A 21923-nucleotide genomic window follows, 5' to 3' on the forward strand; every position below is an offset into this window, starting at 1 on the left:
GATACAGAAAGATAAAGACAATATCATAACAGATTTAAGAAATAAGCCACTAAATACTTAAAACCCAATTTTATTCCTTAGGATGATAACACTTGAGATGAGGCATGTTAAATGCCTGGAGGACTGTTCAATAAGAAAATTTCTAGATATTTGTGATTAAATGAGTACTTTGACTCATTCTGTTTGGAACGCCTGTTTGAAAATCACGAATGACGTGACTTGGGTGTATTTCTTCCTCTTGTAATGAAAAGATCACAACTAACAGTTCTCCCTTTCATGGACTCTGTCCAGTGTAGGGGATTAATGTATTGTCTTTATGCCATAGCCTCTTAACCCTCTTTCACCACTCCATGAATAGAACAATGCCTAGGGGAGAGAAGGAAGGGTGGAAGGAAAGGGGAAAAACATAAGAGGAAGGAAAGCTGGAAATGGGTTTGTTATTTGTAGAGGAATATATGAAAGGAACAGTCAGTTCCCACTGTTCTAGAACAGAGTTTAATCGGCTGATGTCTGAAAGTGTTCTTTTCTCTCCATCATTTTCTGTGTAAAATATCAAATCTCAGCTATTGGTTGACTAATATCAAACACCCATTCAAATTAACTGACGATGTTTTATTTGTGTACTTAAACATATAGCTGGTATAGTACAAAGGCCCCCAAACTTATTTTTGCCTCCTTTTCAAAAAAAATTACTCAGTACTGCTTCCTGGAAATCTATCATGCTAAGTGAACAAACAGAAAGCATCTCCCAATTGCACGCAAGACTACTACGGGCCCCATTTTGAATTGATCCAGAAACCCCAATCCCAGAGCAGGACTGCATCCCCCACTTTGGAAAACATTGGAGGGTGGGATTTTGTGGAGAGATAAGAATTCAATCTGCCTCCCCTCCTTCACAACTTTATAGCCCCAGGTGCCCTGGCTGAGCTGACTGAGGAGTCAAGAATCTCTTTGTGGACCTAAACATTGACAATGTTGCACTTTGCACTTTGATGAAAACAAGAGGAAGAAGAGGGAGAGAGAGGGAGAGAGAGAGAAAGAAAGAGAGAGAGCACCAGAAGAATTTTTCAAAAAGGAAGGAATTCATATATCACTGACTTCTGAAATACTTGGTCAGCTTTGGGCCCCATATATCATTGACAAAGATGAATTAATATTAGGCCCAGAATTTTTCTTTCTATAAAAAAAACTGTAAGCCTTGCTTTTGATTTTAAATTTTACAGCCAACCAGAGGAAATAATATTCATTTTAAAAATAATTTAGGGGGCACGGTAATGTTTTGTATGTGGGAACAAACAGGAATGACAGCTATATTAGTGTTATTGTCTATAGTCAACATTATCAAAAACATTAACTGTATAAAGGAAAAGATTCACGAGGCAGTAGGTAGAACAATAACAGGACATAATGTTTCTTGTTCTGTGTAAGTGTTCACCTTTTTCTAAAAACCCTATCATTTTGGCAAAGCAAAAGAATCTACCTTTGTGAGAAAACTATCAGGAAATTATTTTTAATTTGGCTTTTGGGTTTTTCATTTTTTTATTTTAATTTTTTTGACTGGTTCAGCACCTCCATGATTGTGCGAAGAACGTTGAGAGACAGAAAGCCACAAAAAAATGCCTCTCTTCAAAAACTCTTGAGTTTATTTGCCAACGTGCCTTGCGCAAGCCTCAGGCAACCATGAATGAACACAAAGCAGTGCAGAGATGAGATAAAGGAAGACCTCAAAGAGAAAAGAGCAGCAGTGCTGTCAGATGTGGCAGAAGCTGGGAAAAGCATTCGCAATGCCCGCCTGTCCTTCATCAAATACAAGACCAAGATGACTATCCTCCCACGTCCTGATGGATCTATCACATTTTCCAGAAGGGCAATGGAGAAGATAATCTATGACTTCTACTAGGATCTCTTTGATAGCCACGTCCACTGCCCACATACCAAATTCCGCAGGATGGATATGTTATTCCCAACATTCTCCCTTCCAAAATCAGACACCCCATTTCATCGGTAAAGAAGTGAACAGCACCTGGCCAGGACAAAGTCAGACCCAAACACCTGAAGATTCTGCCGTCAGTACTCATCAATACACTGGCTCGGCTCTTCACATGCTATCTCTCTGAATGTAAGTTTCCATCCCAGTGGAAAACCAGCAGGACTGTACTACTGTACAAGAAGGGAGACACCCAGGACATTGGCAACTATTGCCTGATTTGCCTGTTTTCTGTCATCTACAAGCTGTTCACTTGAGTCATCCTGAATAGGATTGGCAGAACACTAGATGAAGGACAACCATATGAGCAAGCCGGGTTCTGCAAAGGATTCAGCAAAGGATAACCAAGCTCATTGAGGTTTCTTGGGAGTTCAAGATGCTGCTCTGTCTAACATTCATTAATTTAAAGACGGCCTTTGATTCTGTTGAGACGGAAGCAGTCATTGAAGCCTTAGTCAAACAGGGTATTCAAACTCAATACATCAGGATCCTCCATCAGCTGTATTATGGATTCACTACCAGGATCTCACCATTCTACAAAGAAGTGATCATCCATGTCAAGAGAGAGGTTCGACAGGGTGATACCATTTCACCGAAATTCTTCAGTGCCACCCTCGAGAACGTCATGTGACCACTGGAATGGGAAGGAATGGGAGTGAAGATAGACGGTCGGCAACTACACCACCTCTGCGTCACTGATGACATCGTTCTAATAACACCAAACACTAGCCAAGCGGCACAAGTGCTGGCTGACTTCGACCATGAGTGTGGAAAGGTCGAACTACAGCTGAATCTCACAAAGACAATGTTTATGAGAAACAGTCTTGTTCCTGATGTTTCATTCGCTCTCAATGGAACGAACATCTCCGAATGCAACAGCTATGTGTACCTAGTTTGAGAAGTCAACATGACAAAAGACCTGGCACCTGAGTTGCACAGGAGGAAGAGAGCAGCTTGGAACGCCTTCAAGAGCATTGAAGAAATAGCTAAGAGGATGAATAACCTTCGGCTCCGGGCACAACTCTTCGATTCCACTGTTCTTCCTGCATTAACATACACCTTAAAGACCTGGGCCTTACGAAAACAGGATGAGAATGCTATTTGGGTCTCCCAAAGATGAATTGAAAGAGCTATGCTTGGAGTATCACGCGTCGCTCAAATGAGAGAAAGAATCCGGAGTTCTGACCTCTGTCGACGATCAAGAATCAGGGACACTGTCTCTTTTTCCAAGGCATTGAAAATCATATGGACTGGACACATAATGAGATTTGGAGACGACCGCTGGACTAGAGCTTTTACTGACTGGATTCTATGGGACGTCAAAAGATCACATGGCCGCCCACCCACGAGATGGTCAGACTTCTTCATCAAGACCCTGAACGATTGGTTTGAGGCTCTTCGTGTTCCTAGAATGAGCAGACACAATTGGGCTACACTAGCATGTGACAGGGATGAATGGAGACATTATTAGTGCCCACTTTAGCAAATCAATGAGTAATGGGATGTCAAGTGGTCAAGTGACCAAGTGGTTTTTGGGTGGGTGACACATGACTGTGCTCAGGGCATACTCCCGGCTCTGTACTCAGAAGACCATACTCATGGGGGAATGGGTTGGGTCTGCTTCATGCAAGGTGAGGGAATAACTCCTGAATGATCTCTAGAGCCCCCAGGAATTAAATTTTAATTTCATTAACAACTCCTTGTTTATGTTAGAACACATATTTTATAAATCTGGTCTTTTTTTTCTTTTTTTCCCCTTTTTTTTGCCATGCTTTGTATTGCTTGGGTGTGGCCTCTTGACTCTGTACTCAAGAATCATGACCTGGAGGGCTCTGGGGACTATATGGGATGCAGGGCATCAAACTTGTGTCTACTACATGCAAGGTAAGTGCCCTCCTTGCTGTACTGTCACTCCTTTCCCCCAAATATGATTTTTATATATCTAACTGGCTTCAGATTATATTAGTTCTTAAGATATACAGTAGAAAAAGAATAGACAAAATTTAAATGCATGATGTGATTACATCTTTTTCAGGAATAAAGTTAGAAAACTATTTATATTTCCTGACTTTCACATGATGAAAAATTTATGAAAAAATTTACTTGATGAGGAATATGTAAATCATTGAGTGAAGAGTGAGATTGCTCCTTTAAAAAGTATTTTCCCTTCCTCCTTTTGAATTTTTTTTTGTAAATTGTAAAAAAACACATATTCAAGAGAGATAATGCTAATATCTTACCAAAGAGACTAACACTTTCAATTCCATCAATAATTGGTTTGTAATCCAAATTTTCTTCCAATCCAACCTGTTAAAGAAAAATAACATTCTAAAATTAAGATAAAATATTTGCTTAACTATTCAATGTAAAGACTAGAGAATTTCATCTTAAGCATTAAGTATAAAAGAAATGTTCTCTAAATGTACATTTTATTTCTCAAGGCAAATGTAAAAGAAACAAAAAAAAAATTCTATTAAGAAAAGTACGTTTTAAACATTCAAATTCAAAATTACTTCTCTATCAAGAACAAGCAAGCACATCTGTGCACTCACAAAACAATTTTGTCCACATAGAAGTAATATAAACAATTAATGAACACAAGATCCATTTTAAAATAGCAGTCAACGAGTCAATATTATTGAAAATGACTACCCGTTGTTATTCTACTTGTGAGTTCTTTAATTTCTTGCAAAGATTTTACATATTCAAAAAAAAGAATTAAGTCAATGAAAAGTTCTATATCATGATTACCTCAAATAAAATCGATAAAGCTCTTAACTTTCCTTTTTCTTTAACTGCGTCATCAAAACTCGAAAACTGGTCAGCATCAAAACAGTAGATTTGCATCTATAAAGGCAACAATATTAAATTTATTATATATAAAGACTTCACAAGTCAGGAGAGAACTCTAAGGAAATATTTCACCTTTTGCCGAGTTAGTAATTTAATTTGAAGAATTCTATAAACTGTGCGAGTCATTGTTCTGTATATATTATTCTTATTTATTTATTTATTTTGGGCCCACACCTCACTATGCTCAGGGATTACTCCTGACTATGCTCATGGATCACTCCTAGCTGGGCTAAGGGGCCCATTTGTAAGGATTGAAACTGGATGGGCAGCATTCAAGGCTACTACTGTCTTATCACTTTGGTCCCTCTGTACATTTTTAAATTATTTTATTGATTATGTTTATACAACTCTATTACAGTATTTATCATTCCTGAGGAAGAGAGGAAATATCAAGTTATATTTATCTACAACTGAAAACCCCAAGTTGTGATTACCAAGAGGTGCAAGTAATAATTTTCTATCAGATATATTACTAGTGTGCTTTGGGGGAAGCACACCCAGCAGTGCTCAGGAATCACTCCTAATGGGGCATGGGGGCCAAATGGGATGCAGGGGATTGAACCTGGTTAGCAGAGTGCAAGGCAAGTAGTCTACCTGCTGTGCTGTCTACAGTCCCTACCAACGTACTTTCAGTGATTTTGCTAGAATTCTTTCAAGCATAGTTTACTTTTTTTCTTAAATGGACATACTTTTCTCGATGGCCCTTAGTTATCATTTTTAGACATTTACCATGTTGTTATTTCCATTAATGGTGAAACTCCTAGGATGCTGAATCTACCTAAAATACATCAAAGAATCCTAGGTCTGTATTGTCTTTCTGCTGCAAGGCTATCCCATGCTAATTTCTACTCTGATATTTACCTCTAACAACCTCAACTTTCAATCAAAATTCGGCACTTCTTGTGTCACGGACTTGGGAATCAGACCACTCAGACGGTTCTGAAGTCCAATTAAGGGCCGCGCGGAAAGTCTTTGAAACCATTAAGGCACAGTTGGGGCTGTGATCACTGAAAGCATGTATGAAGTAGAGGGCTGGCAGTCACACCTGACTGAGTGGTCACTTAAAGCCTTCCAGAGAGAGGATTTCTAAACTAATCCATGATGAATGAGAAGCTTAAAAGATGGCAGACGATAAGGCAGAAGAGATGGATGTGTTCAAATCAGAAAAAGTACCAATCACAGGCAAGAAAGCACGAGAAAAATGGGGAGTTGAATATTAGTGGTGATTCCAACTGAGGATCTGTGAGAAAAAAAAGAAAACATGAGAAGGCTGGAGGGCCGAGAGGCACTTTAGGAAGACCTGGAGGTTGATGTTGAAGGCAATGAATGGAAGAGGTTGAAATACAGGAAATGGGGCTGGGTAGGAAGCAAGAGTGGGAGTAGGTAGGGAGAGAGGAAGAGATTGTGAATGGAGAGAGGCATATTAGTTTAGGGACCTTTAATAACCAAAGTAAATGATAATTTGAGCATTTTTTTCCTGACTCACCCTGTCTTTTGCAGTAAAATTTAAAAGATCAGTGCGTGGGATGAGAGGATCAGAAAAAAAAAAAATGAAACAAATCGAGTTTGTCTTCCACTTTTCCCTGTTTGCACAGAAACAGAATTTTGAAAAGAACCAACAATGGACAATTTGTCTTAGGAATGACTTGAAGTCTCTTTGAATGGAAAAATATACGAGGTTCAGTGTAAGAGCTTTTGCATCATTTATTTTGGTTCCAGGACTTATATTGTAATTTTCAGAATTTTTTTCTGAGATGCCCTTCTTGTTTATTTATAGCATCTTAATTGATAAGTGCCTTACACTGATGAAATTAAGATTTAAAATGTTAAACACAATGTATTTCTATTTACATTTTTTATTAAGTAATATTGGTTTAGATGATTTCGTATGTTTCAGAAATGTTTTTTTCACAAATTATCAGAAGTAAGTTGGTATACCACAAACATCACACAAATGTTGAAATCCCTCTATACAATCATGTATTAGATACCCTACTCCAACCTCCCCATCTCCGTATCTGGAAAATTTAGTTCTCTACTTCAAACTCAAGGTTAGTTTTTGTTTTGTTTGTATTCGGGCCATATCCTGCAGTACTCAGAGCTTACTCCTGGCTCTGTGCTCAAGGATCACTCCTGGTAGGGCTTAGGGGACCATATGTAGTGTGAGGTCAATTAAGTGCAAGGAATTGTTTGTATACTTGCTTTGTTTGTTTCTTTTCTGAGGGAGAGAGGATTTGAACCAAACCCAGAATTTCTCATGGTACCAGTGATCAAATCAAGGTTACCAGTATGCAAGGCATATCTCATATATCCTGTATAAATACCATACATCTTCTACTCTGTGCTTTGTTTCTTTATAGCCTACAAGAATCTATGACTATCCAGTATTTGTCCTTATTTCTTACTTATTTCCTATATCATTCCCCATTCCAGTTCCATTAATGTTGGTACCAGTGGCAAGATTTTATTTTTCTTTACAATTGGTTAGTATATCATTGAGTTTATAAATCACATAGTCTTTAATTGTTGGTCACTTTTCCCCCCATAATTTGACTCTTGTAAATAGTGCTGCAATGAACATAGGAGTGCGTAGCTACTTTTCATTTAGTGTTCTTTAAATTATTTGATTGGATACCTAGCAGTGGAATTGCTGAAAAAATGCGTAAGTTTAATTTTATTTAGTACCTTTGAACACCACACTGTAATCCAAAACTGTAATCCAGTTTATATTTGCAATAATGTACAAGGAAGGGTTCTTCTTTCTCTGCAACTTCATCAATGTTTTAATTTCTGGTGAAAGCCACTCTCACAGATGTGAGTTATGGAAAAATACAATACAAAATGTACTTTTGATTTCTATTCTCCTGAAAATAAGTTATGATGAGGACATATTTATGTGCTTCTTGGTTATCTATATGCATTCTTTAGAGAATTGTCCATTCAGCCTCTCTGTTCATTTTTATACACACTGCTGAGTTTTATGATATATTCGATATACACTTATTGTCCTTGATATTAGTTCTTGTCAGTTATCACGAATCACGACCATCCTGTTATTCGTCAATTGCCTCGAGCAGGCCCCAGTAACGTCTCCTTCATCCTAGCCCTGAGATTTTTTAAAAAGTGCTATATTCAAGGCTCTTTAGGAGAATGAGACCCATCATTGTTACTGGTATTTGGCATATTGGGTACACCACGGGGAGTTTGCCAAACTCTGCCGTGTGGGCAAGTTACATTCGGTAGCCTGCCAGTTTGTCCAAAGTAGGAATGAGATAATAAGATGTTGCGCGGCTGCAAATGCGGCCGCACGGTTCTGGGAGCTAGGTTCTGTGAGAAAAGGGAAACTGCCTCTTACAAATTTTTCATAAAAGTTAGCTGAGGCTTGTAAGATAAGTTCTTGCTTTCTCTAAACTCTTATTTCACTTTAGTTTTAGGCCCTAATTCCACAGCTCTTCCTGGACAGTATAGATTCTTAAGTTCAAAAGAATAACTGTTAATAACCATTAATGTTCTTCCAATAAGAAATTTAGATTGAGAATTCTGCTTTCTCTGTAGGTAACTTTCTGATAAGAAATCTTCATTTAAACCTTGTCTAGCAAGTTCCAGAAACAACTACACTTCTTAAATTCCTAGGTTGCATATCACTCACTGACTTCTCTAGAATTCCTACTTCTGATTTCAACCTGGTTCAGTTATATGATGTCAGTTATATGATGTGTAAATATTTCTTCTGTTGAATAGGATGACTTTACATTTTATTGGGGAGTGGAGGAGAAATGGGCCACACCAAGCTATACTGAAGGATTACTCCTGACTCTGCTCTGGGATCACCACTGGTAGGGCTTAGAAGTTCATATTTCTTACAGAACTTGGGAGATCATATATATTGAGAAGGACTGAATCAGGATTGGCCACATATAAGGCAAGTGACACACCCACTGTACTAACTCTTCAGCTCCCCAGATTTTAAAGCTAGTTTCTTTCCTATGCAAAAACTTTTTAGTATGATGAATTCCTAGTTGTTAATTTATTTTTTAGTTCCCTTTCCTGTAAAGTCCCCAAAGACACATGTTAAGTCAGTATCATGGAATGTTTTGCCTATGTTTTTGTCTGCATATTTTGGGGTCTCATGTGTTCCATTCAAATCTTTAATATACTTTGAATTAACTTTAGGGTATGGTATGATATATAGTGTTCTAGTTTTATTGTTTTGCAAGTGAATTTCCAGTTTTCCTGAAAATTGTTAGAGAGATTTTTTCTTTCTTCATCATACACTCTTGACTTTTTCATAAATTAAGTGCTCAACTATACATGGATTTATGTTTGGGCTTTCAATTCTATCCAATTAGATCCTGTGTCAATTTTTTATTCCAATACCATATATATATACATATATATATATATATACACACACACACACACCATAGATAACTTTGTATATAGTGTAAGTTCGGAATCTGATGCATCCCTCTTTTTTGCATTTTAGGATTGATTACTGGGGATGTTTGTGTTACCATACACATTTCAGTGATGTTTGTACTATTCCCTGAAGAAAGCCATTCAAATTTTGATAGGGAACGTATTGTATCTATATACTTATTTGGGTAGGATGTCACTTTGACAATGTTAACTCTTCCAGTTCATGAAATAGAATATCTTTCCTTGTTTTAGTCTTCTTTTGTTTATTTCAACGAAGTCTTACAGTTGCATTTTTTGTGTCTTTTGTCAATTTATTTTTCTAGGTACTAATTGGTTTTGCTTTTGCAACACACTCAGTGATGCTCAGGGTTTATTCATGCCTCTGTGCTCAGGATCACTCCTGGAGTAGCACAGGAGACAGTATGTGCTGACAGGGATAGAATTCTGGTCAGCCATGAGCAAGACAAGTACCTTTCTTACTGTGCTATAGCCCAGCACTAAATAAAAAAAAATCAGTTGTAAATAGAACAGTCTTTTTTCTCCTCTCTTTCACTGTTAGTTTAGAGAAGCATAATAGATTTTGGTGTATTCCTTTTGTAGTACACCACTGTAATATGCTGGTTTATTTTTTCTAGTGATTTATTAGGAGTCTGTAACGTTTATGTATATTATCTTCTTAGTTGCAAACAGTGCAACTTTACTTCTTTTCTGATTCAAATTTCTTTTTCTTGCCTAGTTGCTCTGGTTAATACTTCTGTCCTACAATGAATAGTGGTGATGCAAGAAACTTAATTTTCTATCTGATTTTAGAGAAAAACACTTCTAGTATTTTGCCATTGAGTATGCTGTTGGTTGAGGTTTCCACAAATGGCATTTTTTTGGGTTTAGGAGCACCCCCTGTCGTGATTTCTGAGCATTTTTATAACAAAAAAAGACAATGAATTTGTCAAATGCTTTTTCCCTGCATCTACTGATATGATCACATTTATTTTTCCTTTTTTGGTTTATGTGCCACATCTGCTCTGTTCAGGATTCACACCTGACTCGGCCACCAAAGAATCAATCCTGACGGGACTTGATTCGCTAGTAGGTTGATAAAGTCCCACCCCACCTCCAACATACACTCACTTTTTTTTTTAATTTGCTAGAATGCTGAAAATATTTATTTACTCACCAAGATTTTTGAAGATCTATGACACTCAGGATTACCAGGAAAAGGAAAATTAAATGTTGTTCTAATTTTTAGTTTAGTGAGAAAGGCACATATTAATCAAGTAAAAATATAATGATGGAATGATAAAATTTGAATTATAATTTAACCAAAACATATGCTAAATGAAATCTCATTAATTTAGAAAATGAAACAGTAATCAGTGAGACTGTAGACTTGCCTCAAGTGGAAATTTCTGTCCTTCTAAACTGTGTTCTGATCCATCAGATGACATATTGCATTTTCCCCAGTGAAATATTATCTTGCTTGCTTTAAAGACCATTTCAGAAACCCCTCCACTGAGTCTATAGTCATTTGTGAGATTAATTTCCACTAGAACAAAAACAAAATACATTAAAACAATAAAATTGCATCCATATTTCTGAAAATTAAAATGAACATTTTAACCTAAATTTTCTATTATTAAAGATCAGTTGTGAAATTCATTTGTTAGATAAATTAAAATATTAAGTCACTAAAAAATTAAAGACTTCAAAACTGTTAATAAGATGGTATTATATAATTGTATGTATTTAAACAATAACATGTAATAAATATCTTAATTCAAAGCACACCTATTGAATGCTTATTACATGTCAGACACTGTGTAGAAAATTTCCTACCCTTGTCAGACTTTAAATTACTAAATTCATTGAATTCTATTATTAAAATAAAGAAAATACAGAAAAATATTACCCATGATAAACCATTACAACATGTCTACTACCATAATTTTGAAAATTTTTTGATTATTTTTTTATGTGTGTTGTTTTTACAGAATTTTCTGATATACAATTTTACTTAAAATACAGTATTCAAATAGCATAGTGTCTATGTTTTGTAAACTATTTTGTCTATCATTTTTTTAACTGAAAAGTTTATGGTATCATATTTTGCATGAATTTTAAAATTTCTCTCAATAATAGGAACTTATATGGTCATATTATTTTAAATTTTGTGTGCATAAGGATGAATGATTTCTTTTCTTATCATAAAATTATACTTGCTCACTCTTTTCATATCCAAATATTAAATATAGCATGAGGCTGAGGAGACATGATGAAGCAAATCTGCCTAATGAAAAAAGTTATTAAGTAACTAATCAGTGATGCCATTTGTTTAATTGACTATATATTTCATTTTAAATGTAGCCTCTCTTATTTAAAGCATCATTATTATTATACTACCAGAGAACATGATATGATTACACTGGTCTTTTTTATACAAAATGTTATTTAAAATTTCAATTTCCTCCCATACATTGGTTTCTTATGCCTTGTTTCCATCTACCAAATTCTGCTTTATTTAAATACAATAAAAATGAAATTAATCTATCTAGGTCTAATAAAATTAAAGTCATAACAAAACATACATATTTTACCTGTTTTCCCAGTATTATGAATGAACGTATTTTCCAAAGATGGTTTATCCCAACCCTGAAATTTAAGTTTCCGAAGATTCACATTTACTTGTGTAAGATCTTCATCAATATTGATTGGCGACTGCTTGGGGCTATTGCATGTTGGATATTTCTTTCCCCAGTTTTTTGGATTCAGTGCTCCTAGAAAGGAAAATGTTGGAAATTAATGTCTCAAGCCACTAAGCAAAGTCTAATGGCTTTGTTACAATATAGCTAACATATTACAAAAATAATAGAACAGCACTGTGAAAAATTGGGGCACTTTTGGATTAATCCATAAAATTTATGCCTCCGTTTAGATTCCAAGTTTGAATATAAATTTATGGATTCCCCACATCAAGTGCAGGATTCTACAATGACTCTGTTTAGCCATGATACTTCTTCCAAAGCATTAAAACTCCTAATTGTCTCAACAGACACTTTTTATCTGTCCTTGACTACAGTTTCATATTAAAAGGTGTCCAGATGACAGATATAAATTCCAACTTCCCTAGAACTCACCATTAGGTTTAGAATTTTGCCCCTTTCCATTATTGCTGAATGTTTTAGCTGAATTTCAATTTGTGTCATATTTTCATCATTAAAGCATAATCACCAGGCTTCTTGAAATATCTTCTTCTTTATCCCCATTGTTTTGCTGATAAAACTTACCTGGTTTTCTTGCTTATTAATAAGAATAATAAATCAGAGATTACTGTTAGAGACAGTTTTGCTTATTAAAAGGTGATAGGGGGTGTCCTTGGAACACAGGTGTAGGGAAACAGCACATAGGACTTGGGTGTGGGACTGGAATAATGTATACATGTAACGATTTTAACAGTATTGTACAACACTGTACATTAGAAGTAGGGAAAAATAATTCCACCATTCCTCTAAGTAAGGTGAATTCTTACTCCTTCTTCAATAAAAACAATTGTCTAAACTGAACTGTCATAGATTACCTTTATTTCATCCCAACTTGAAACCATGAACCGTTTATCAAAACTCCATTTCACTTCAGAGTGCTGCGAGCAAGTATGTTTTATTTAAAGGTCTATTACAACACAAGAGTCTTAACCTTTGGAAGACTTAAAGGTAAGTAACCTTAAAGGTCTTAAACATTTCTTTTCTTTTTTTCTTTTTTAATTTTATTGAATAACCATGAGAAAGTTACAAGCTTTCATGTATGGGTTACAATCACACAATGATCAAACACCCATCCCTCTACCAGTGCACATTCCCCACCACAAATCTCCCCAGAATACCCTCACCCTCCCCCACCTCCATGGCAGACAATATTCCCCATACTCTCTCTCTGCTTTTGGGCATTATGGTTTGCAATACAGACACTGAGAGGTCATCATGTTTGGTCCATCATCTACTTTTGGCACACATCTCCCATCCCGACTGATTCATCCAGCCATCATTTTCTTAGTGATCCTTTCTCTATTCCATGTGTCTTCTCCCCTCCACTCATGAGGCAGGCTTTCAGCTATGGTGCAATCCTCCTGGTCCTTGTATCTACTATCCTTGAGTGTCAGCCTAATGTTATGCTATTCTATACTCCACAAATGAGTGCAGTCCTTCTATGTCTGTCCCTCTCTTTCTGACTCATTTCACTTAGCGTGACACTCTCCATGTCTATCCACTTATAAGCAAATTTCATGACTTCATCACTCCTAACAGCTGCATAGTATTCCCTCGTGTAGAGGTACCAAAGTTTCTTTAACCAGTCATCTCTTGTAGGGCACTTCTTAACCTTTTCTATTGTTAAGTATAAGCATTCCTACAACCATCTGGTGAAAGAATTGAATGATACTCATTTTCAGTTTCTATCCTTTCAAATGCTTCTCATTCAGAAGGTAAATATGGATGAGGCCAAGCTTTTACATGCTTTTGTTGAGGACATTTATGTGTAAAACATACCCTCCACTAATCTGCACACCTTGTGTGATAAGGGAAACTTGTAGGCTGATCATTGCACAAGTTCCCAGGCCACAAGTTCCCAAATGTGACAGAGCTGACTTTGCATCACTTAGTTCAGAAAAAAATAATTAGGTTACATCACAAAGTTGTCAGGAAAATTAGACAACCCATAACCTAGTGAGGATTCCACAAAGATCACTAGATGCTAAAAACTTTCTTTTAAAGTATAGCTTTCTTCCTAGAAACTATTGATGTCTAATATCGATTGGACAAGTACAGTGACACGCATTTTGACTTCTAGGAGTATCCTTAATGATACTAGGAATTATAGATCCATATCATCATAAGAACATTGATAGGGGTGGGAGCAGGAAAACACTGCTTACTTTATAAATGTTAATCAAGAGAAGTAGAGAAACAGCAACATAAATCAATAAGGTCCTTTCCATTGCTTTCATTTTAAAATACAGTACATTCAATCCCAAGTATACCTAGATATAATTTTAAGTCTCCAATAACACTGCATATCATTTACAAGGTCTGTTATTTTCCAAGCATTTAATAATCAACTCTGCCTAGATTCTTACTTGGAATATTCTCTATTGGTTACCTGAGTTTTGCCTTAAAACAGCTCCCCCTACAATGTTTGCCATCCCCCGAACTTAGAAGTCATTCTGATATGGGTTTCTTCCTTCAGCAAACCACTGGATCTACATTCAAATTGGTATCCCAAATCAAATCATTTCTCATCTCCCCCATTTCCACTGTGGACTATGCTACTGTCTTTGCTAGTTTCAGTCTTGCTATGTCACAAGCCATATCAACATCACCTAGAAGATTATTAGGAGTGTCAGACCTATACTGTGTAGCCCACCAGATCAGAATCTCCATTTTACAAAAATCACCAGGGAAGTCATACATACATTGCATTTGACAAGCAAAACTTAGACAGCTCTGGGGCCAAACAAAGAAAAGCTGGTGAGTACAGAATCACAGATTTATAAGAAGAACATTTTCTGGAGGTTCCACAATAACATTGAACAAACATGACACTTAAAAAGTGGTTTATATGGTGGGTCTGGAGAGATAGACAGTGAGTAGGGAGTTTGCCTTGCATGAAACTGCCTTTTGTTTGATTCCTGCATCCCATATGGTCCCCAGAGCATGGCCAGGAGTGATTTCTTAGTGCAGAGCCAGGAGTAACCCCTGAGCATTGCCGGGTGTGACCCAAACAACAAAAACAACAACAAAGGTTCAGACGGTAAACTCTAGGCTGTGATTTTCTTAAACCATCATATAATAAAATGGTAACGATAGTTAAAAAAAAACAATCAAAAAAACAAAACAAATATTGGGACCTGGAGATCAATTTTGCAACTGTAAGAAGTGAGCTTTGCCAACAACCTGCACTAGCTTGCAACAGAATCCTAGACTTTAAATAAAAACACACCCTGCTGTTGCCTTGATATTAAAGTTAAAGGATCTAGCTAAGTAGTTCCTTCTCTCCAACACTGGACTCATGGAAATTGTGATGACACAGTGTTTTAAAACACTCAAAACAAAGTGATTTACTATCTAGCACAAGAAAATTAAAACACCCTAGTAGGTAAAGACATCTCTAAAATATATACTAGATGATATGTCACTCATTCTAAAACATTTTCATTTCAGAATAAACCATAAAGTCCTTACCATTATTGCCCTATCTTAAGTGACATTAGCGTTAACCTCTTCCCTGATTTTCCTGCCAATCTGCCCTGAGCTTTCTAATCATTCTGCCTTCTTTTCTGTTACTTGAACATGCAACATCTCAGAGCTTGGAACTTGGAACCTTCCAGAGAAAGAGAGACTCTCTCACTTCCTTGCTTTTCTGAGATCTCTGCTCTGAAGGATATCAAGAAACATCTGATCTCCAAATCATAAGTTGTATGACATTTGGAGGAGCTGTACTATGTCTGAAGCACATCATATGATTACACTGAGACACGGCTTTAAATACTAGATCATGGAGCCAAGCAGTTCATAGATTTGAAAAGCTGTCCTGATTTTTGCAATTAAAAGGTAAAACAAAACAAAACAAAACAAAAAAGAAACAGAGGAGTTTTTTTTATAGAAATATCATAGAAAGATATTTTAAGATATACATATGATATATATATATTTAACTTCACTTTGCAAAGGATTTTTTTTTATTTGTTTTGGGGCACAATTCAGTGATTCATAGGGCTTATTTGTGGCTCTCCACTCAGGAATTACTCCTGACAATGCTTGGGAGAGCATATGGGGTGCCAGGGATTGAACCCAGGTCTGGTGAGTTCAAGGCAAGTACCTTACTCACTGTACCATCTAGCTCTCCAGCCCTAAATTTTGTAAAGGATTTTAGAAACTAGCATGTTTCAAATGATCTTACCTAGAAAATCAAGGAAAATAAATTAACAAAGTGTTAAATTGTGCACAATGTTGCAAATACAGGGCTCTATTCTGTCTATCTTTAATAATGAAACATGCATTCCTATATTGAACATTTTTAAATTTCCCAATTGTTGTTTTCTGTGATACAACTGGAGACATCAGTTCCTGAGGTGGTTAGAGACAGGCTGATGAAGGTAAGAAAGCAGATGTAAGGAATTAATTTGAACCACATCACATACGCTTAAATGTTATTAATGACTATTGTGAAGGAAGAATTAGGACACGCCTTAAAATTACAACAGAAGATTACAGGGCAGTGTACCCATAAGGAAGACTACAGAGTACAGTGTCAGCTCTAGAGAACCAAGATAAATTACCGTTTACATATTCATTCATTCTTTCACCCATTTATTGACCCACCTGAATTAGTGCCACTCCTATAAGTCTTCCGTGTTTACCTCTATTGGAACACATAACAGCCTGTACTTTGTTGGCTTATCTATTTCATGCATATCATATTACCAAACTCTGAGTCTGGCACAAGGTAAAAACAAAACAGACTTTGTGCACCAAATGAATGCATTTACTATGTTTGCACTCTGTACTCTCCATTCCAAACAGAATGGAAAGCAATTCTTGGTCCTTTAAAAGATTTGCATGAATTTGGAGGAGGGAGGGAGGAAGAGGAGGTGGGGGGGGGGGGGAGAGAGAGAGAGAGAGAGAGAGAGAGAGAGAGGATAGAGAGAGGGTGTGTGGGTGGGTTTATTTTCTCCATTCCAAAAGCATAGGCAAGTTAAATCTAAAGTAGGCAAATGCCTCCAAAATAGAATGAAAAAAAAAGGAAACATGGATCTCAAAATTATACAATGTTAGACTTGAGGGAAGGAGGGAATCTCGACCCACAGGGAGAGAACCCACAGAGCATCTGGCTGATGTCCACCACGGCAGAAAAGTGTAGGTAATGTTATAGGAGAGAGCAGCCTGCTGGACCCAGAGGGAAGCAGAAAGGCAGTCTCTGATCAAGGCCCCTGGGAAACTAGCGGGAGGCACAAAGGTTTTAGAGGGGTAAGGAACTTGCAGTGTTTCATCAGAGAATAAGCGGCCAGGAATGTAGCTGGGCTGAACTGCAAAGGCCAAGGGATTAGTTTCAAGGCATCTTTTGTCTTCTACTTAAAAAAAAAAAAAAAAAAAGAATTCCAGTACAAGGGACTTTCTAAATGATTTTTTTTTTAATCTCTCTCCAAAATTCATGTTGAGGCCTAATTCTCAAAGTACTACAAAGTGTTCGGAGGTGGGGCCTTTAGGAAGTGATTAAATCCTAAAGGCAGAGACCTCCTAAGGGAATTAGTACCTTTAGCAGATGCCCTAGGGGGATCTCCTGGCCCACCCATTAAGTGAGATTTGATAAGACAGTGGTCCTGGACAACGTTCCTCAACCTTGGGTCCACGGGCTGGTGCTGGTCCACAGGTGCAGAAATGAAGGTGGAAACCCATTCCTTTACACCTTGGTTATAACATATGGACTGGAAGGATAGGGGCTGCACCAAAGGTCTGAAAAGGCTGAAAAATGCGAGTCTAGGAAATAACCCTTACTGGACTCCGATTCTGCTGGTGGCTTGATTTTGAACAACGTTCCAGGCTCCGGAACTGGAAGATATAAATTCCTGCTAATTTCATTTTTGGTGGTGAGGCTGGGGGCACATCTAAGAGTGCTCAGGAAAACTCCTGTTTCTGGGCTTAAGCGTTGCTTCTGTTGGTATTTGGGAACATTCACATTTCTGGGATTCAACAAGGGTTTCCTTATGCAAGGAAAGTGCCTTAACCCCTGTACTATCTTATTGGTTCAATTGTCTATAAGCCACTTGTCTATGTATGGTAATTTTATTTTTCTTTTTGGCTTTTTGAGTCACACCTGGCGATGCACAGGGGTTACTCCTGGCTCTGCACTCAGGAATTACTGCTGGTGGTGCTTGGGGAACCACATGGCATGCTGGGAATTGAAACCTGGTTGGCCGTGTGCAAGACAAACGCCCTACCCTCTGTGCTCCAGCACCTATGTTCAGTAATTTTTTAAGGCAGTCCAAACAGACTAAGATAAACTATAATTTCTTGGACTACAATATGTTTCTTATATTATAATTTCAGCTGCTTTTCAGAACCTATCACTCAAAGATTAAGTAAATGTTTCTTGAATCAATTAGTGTCTTAATATGATTTTTGTAGCTTACCAAAAATCTCCAAGCAGCACACAACTTGATCAATTAGAATTTTAAATAGAAGTGCAATAATGAAGACATTCTGTGTGGGAAAATATTCCACCAGTCTCCAACGAAGATATCAATTGAGAAAAAGGCAATTTAAAAATGATTCATAGAAATATAAAAAAAGAATCCCAATGTTGGCTTCTTTTCAAAATTACCAAAAATTAGTGTTGTTAAAAAGATTTCAGGAAAAAACTCAGGGGCTGGAAAAGATACTACAGTGGGCAGAACACTTGTCTACACAGTCAACTCTGGATTCCATCCTCGTACCCCACATGGTTCCCCAAGTATCACCAGGAGTGATTCCTGAGCACAGAGTCAGGAGTAAGCCTTGAGCATAATTGGATATAACTCTCTCTCCTCAAAAAAAAAATTCTATAAAAGCAGACTAAGAACTGATCCTCAAATAACCAACATATTTCTAAAATGTGAAGGTTTTAATCTTGTTTATTTATTTTTATTTTGGTGCCACACCAGTGATGCTCATGGATCACTCCTGGCTGACTAGGGGACCATATGTTATGCTGGAGATCAAGCTAGATCAGTGGCATGTAAGGCAAGCGCCTTACCAGCTGTGCTATCACTCAGGGCCTTAATCTTAATGAATTTCTTTATTTGTGTGGGTGCTGATATGAGAAAATGTTTGGCTACATGCATATTTAATATTAAGAGGTATATATATACGTGGCATTTAAATGAAGACTGTAGTAATTTTGGCAACATCTATTACTATTTGCTTTGAATAAACTCCAAGATGCAATTCATTGTAAATCACAGCTTTATAAATTACTATGGGCTTGCTTTATATTTGCTAACAAATCTAGTAGCATCCAAAGAAGTTTAAAATATTTAAATTCTAAAAAAGCTATTTACTGTGAATAATTTGACTCAAATTTCAATTTATTCTCATCAAGAAGTGAAATAAATCATTGTTATTTTCAATGAAAATATAGCTTGAAATGGAGAACTCCAATATAAAGGAAAGGATTTATGTTTCTGATGTAGCAGTCAATTGCTTGAGCAAGTGGCTTCCTCAAAGATAAGGTAAAACTTCAAATTACTGAGTCCTAATCATTAAGTGATTTTATGTCATAGCAGTCAATGCCATCATGTACATTGAAAATAAAGGAGGAAGAATATGTGAGAAAATCATGCTGAAAGTAAATATGATGTATATGATTACATGCAAAGAGGCAAATCAGCTTGCCTCTGTGCTTTGGGCTAAACAGAGTTTCTGGAGCTAGCATAAGCAGTTGGTGAGTGTGGTTAATAGATGCCATTAGGATTCACTAGAAAAAGACCAAATGCAAACAATCTTGAGGCAAGAAGCTAAATGTTTGACAAGGACTGCACTTTATTAGAGAGATACCTCAGTGGGATATTGACATAAGGACAGGTGAAAATCTTTGAAAGTCTGCCTGATATGTCCAATAGATGGATTATACAAATCAGTGGAGTTATCAATGTATTTAGTAAAATGCTAGAACAAATGTTCCTTCAGCATTATGTATAAGAAAATTAACGACTGTTATTCAGCATAGAGAAATTGAGAAAGATAAGACTGCATTAAAAAATTACTTCTTAAAATTTTAGGACTTTTAAAGATAGAAAAAAGAATCAATAACATTAACAAAATCTTCTGCACTACAATTCAATCAAATCTTATTTCGGTCACAGTAAAATAAAGTACAAAAACATTAAACAATTCTGAAGACTTGGACATAAGAAATTATAATTACTCAGGGTTATGTAATCAAAACCCAATTATGTGTGGCAGAAATAAATGAAATCAATAGCAGAATAAATAGAATGATTCACACATGGGTTAAAATAAACCATAGTTTTCATCAGGAAATGAAATATGATAGACTTAATATAGAATACATAAGTTTACCTTTCTATTTTTTAATAGTTGTACTTTAGATAACATGTTTATGATACTGTGTTAATGCTTATGATCTTGATAGAGTTACTACACCTCACCAGTATGGAAGGGATCCTTACCTTCCTCCCATGTACTTATGTTAGCTTTAGTCCATCACTTCATTTTCCACCATAATCTCCAACCCTAACCCAGGCTTAATATGTTGTTGTTCAGCAAACAATGGGAAGAAAATCTGAGCAGACACTTCCTCAAAAGCAAAGAACCAAAAGATTTGATCCATGGCATATGACACCCTGAGCTCTGCCAGAAGTGATTCCTGAGCACAGGCCAAGGAAAAAGCTATGAGTACAGCTGGATGTGACCTCCAAAGTAAAACAAACACCAGAAATCAACCCAAAACTAAATAACCCTAATGAGAAGTAAAGATTTAGTTAAAACAAGAAATTAACTAAATGGAATTGAGAACTTAAAGTAGAAAGATATTTGGAAAGTGTTAGAAATGTTTTTATGGGCTTTTTTTTTTGCAGGGATGGGAGGATGGGGGCCACACCTGCAGTATTCAGGGCTATACCCAGCTCAGTGCTCAGGGGTTGTTTCTGAAAGTGTCTGGGGGTCCATGCTGTGCTAAGTATTGAACCCAGGTTTTCTGCACACAAATTATGTACCCAAGGACTGCTATTTGGAAGTTAGCAAGAGAGGTCAAGAGTGAGTTTCAAAATCATGACTGAAAACTCTCTGAATGTATCATTGGAATAGCCATGTCGAAATGTACAAAAAATAGATGAAAATCTTGACTTCCATCTTTAGTTTTGGACCTAAATAATTTAATATTAAAGTGGATAATACAGATGAGATTCAACAATAGACTGGAGAGCATTAACATGTAGAACAGAGGAGGAGACTGCAAGAAATACAAAGATACAAAGACTACAAAGATGACTGGTCTAGAGAGAACTGCAAATTTAGGAGGAAATGGCAGGATCATATCTGGAGATTTTCAACAAAGAGAGGTTATCCCAGAGTAGATATCACACACAGCAGAGAGTCCATCGGGTCATGACTCAAGAGAAATTATTGAATTTGGTTGTGTCTTAATTCTGAATCCCAAATCTCCAGAATAAAACAATTTCAGTGAAATGATGGGCCTAGAATTCAGACAGTAAGTATAAGAGTGAATAGGAGATAATATACTAGAATTTTTAAAGTATTCTTTAAAAGTTGGCTGTGAAGAGTAAGAGTAATAGGATAACATCTGGAGACAGATTTAGGGATGGGGAATGGGTTGTTCATGATTCTCTGCACTCAGAAATCACTCCTGGCAGGCTTGAGGGAACATATGGGATGCTGGGGATTAAACCAGGGGTTGACCATGTGCAAGGCAAGTGCCCTACCCACTGTAATATCTCTACAGCTTCTAAAGAATGGTTTTAAGACAGAGATTTAAGCAGTACTGGATATTGAGATTACAGGGTCACACTCAAGGTTTCTAAGATTATTGGAAATCAAAGAAGTGAAGATACATATTATGAATGGAGGATTAATAGCCTGTGAAGGAAAGTGAAAAGAAAAGA

The 21923-nt window shown here is 36.7% G+C and overlaps 1 protein-coding gene across 4 annotated transcripts in view; it reads right to left on the reverse strand.

The window, feature by feature from the left end:
• PTPRZ1 (protein tyrosine phosphatase receptor type Z1) overlaps positions 1–21923 on the reverse strand; it is a 188090-nt gene that overhangs the window by 69237 nt on the left and 96930 nt on the right. For all 4 annotated transcript variants that reach the window (XM_056117952.1, XM_056117951.1, XM_056117950.1 and 1 more), the window contains exons 3-6: positions 11851–12030; positions 10651–10802; positions 4739–4834; positions 4228–4294 (exon numbers count right to left, since the gene is read on the reverse strand). In XM_056117952.1, the coding sequence (XP_055973927.1) occupies positions 4228–4294; positions 4739–4834; positions 10651–10802; positions 11851–12030 (495 nt within the window). The remainder of the gene's footprint in view (positions 1–4227; positions 4295–4738; positions 4835–10650; positions 10803–11850; positions 12031–21923) is intronic.

This window comes from Sorex fumeus, unplaced genomic scaffold (assembly GCF_029834395.1).
Source record: "Sorex fumeus unplaced genomic scaffold, SorFum_2.1 ptg000037l, whole genome shotgun sequence".
Taxonomy (NCBI): Eukaryota; Metazoa; Chordata; class Mammalia; order Eulipotyphla; family Soricidae; genus Sorex; species Sorex fumeus.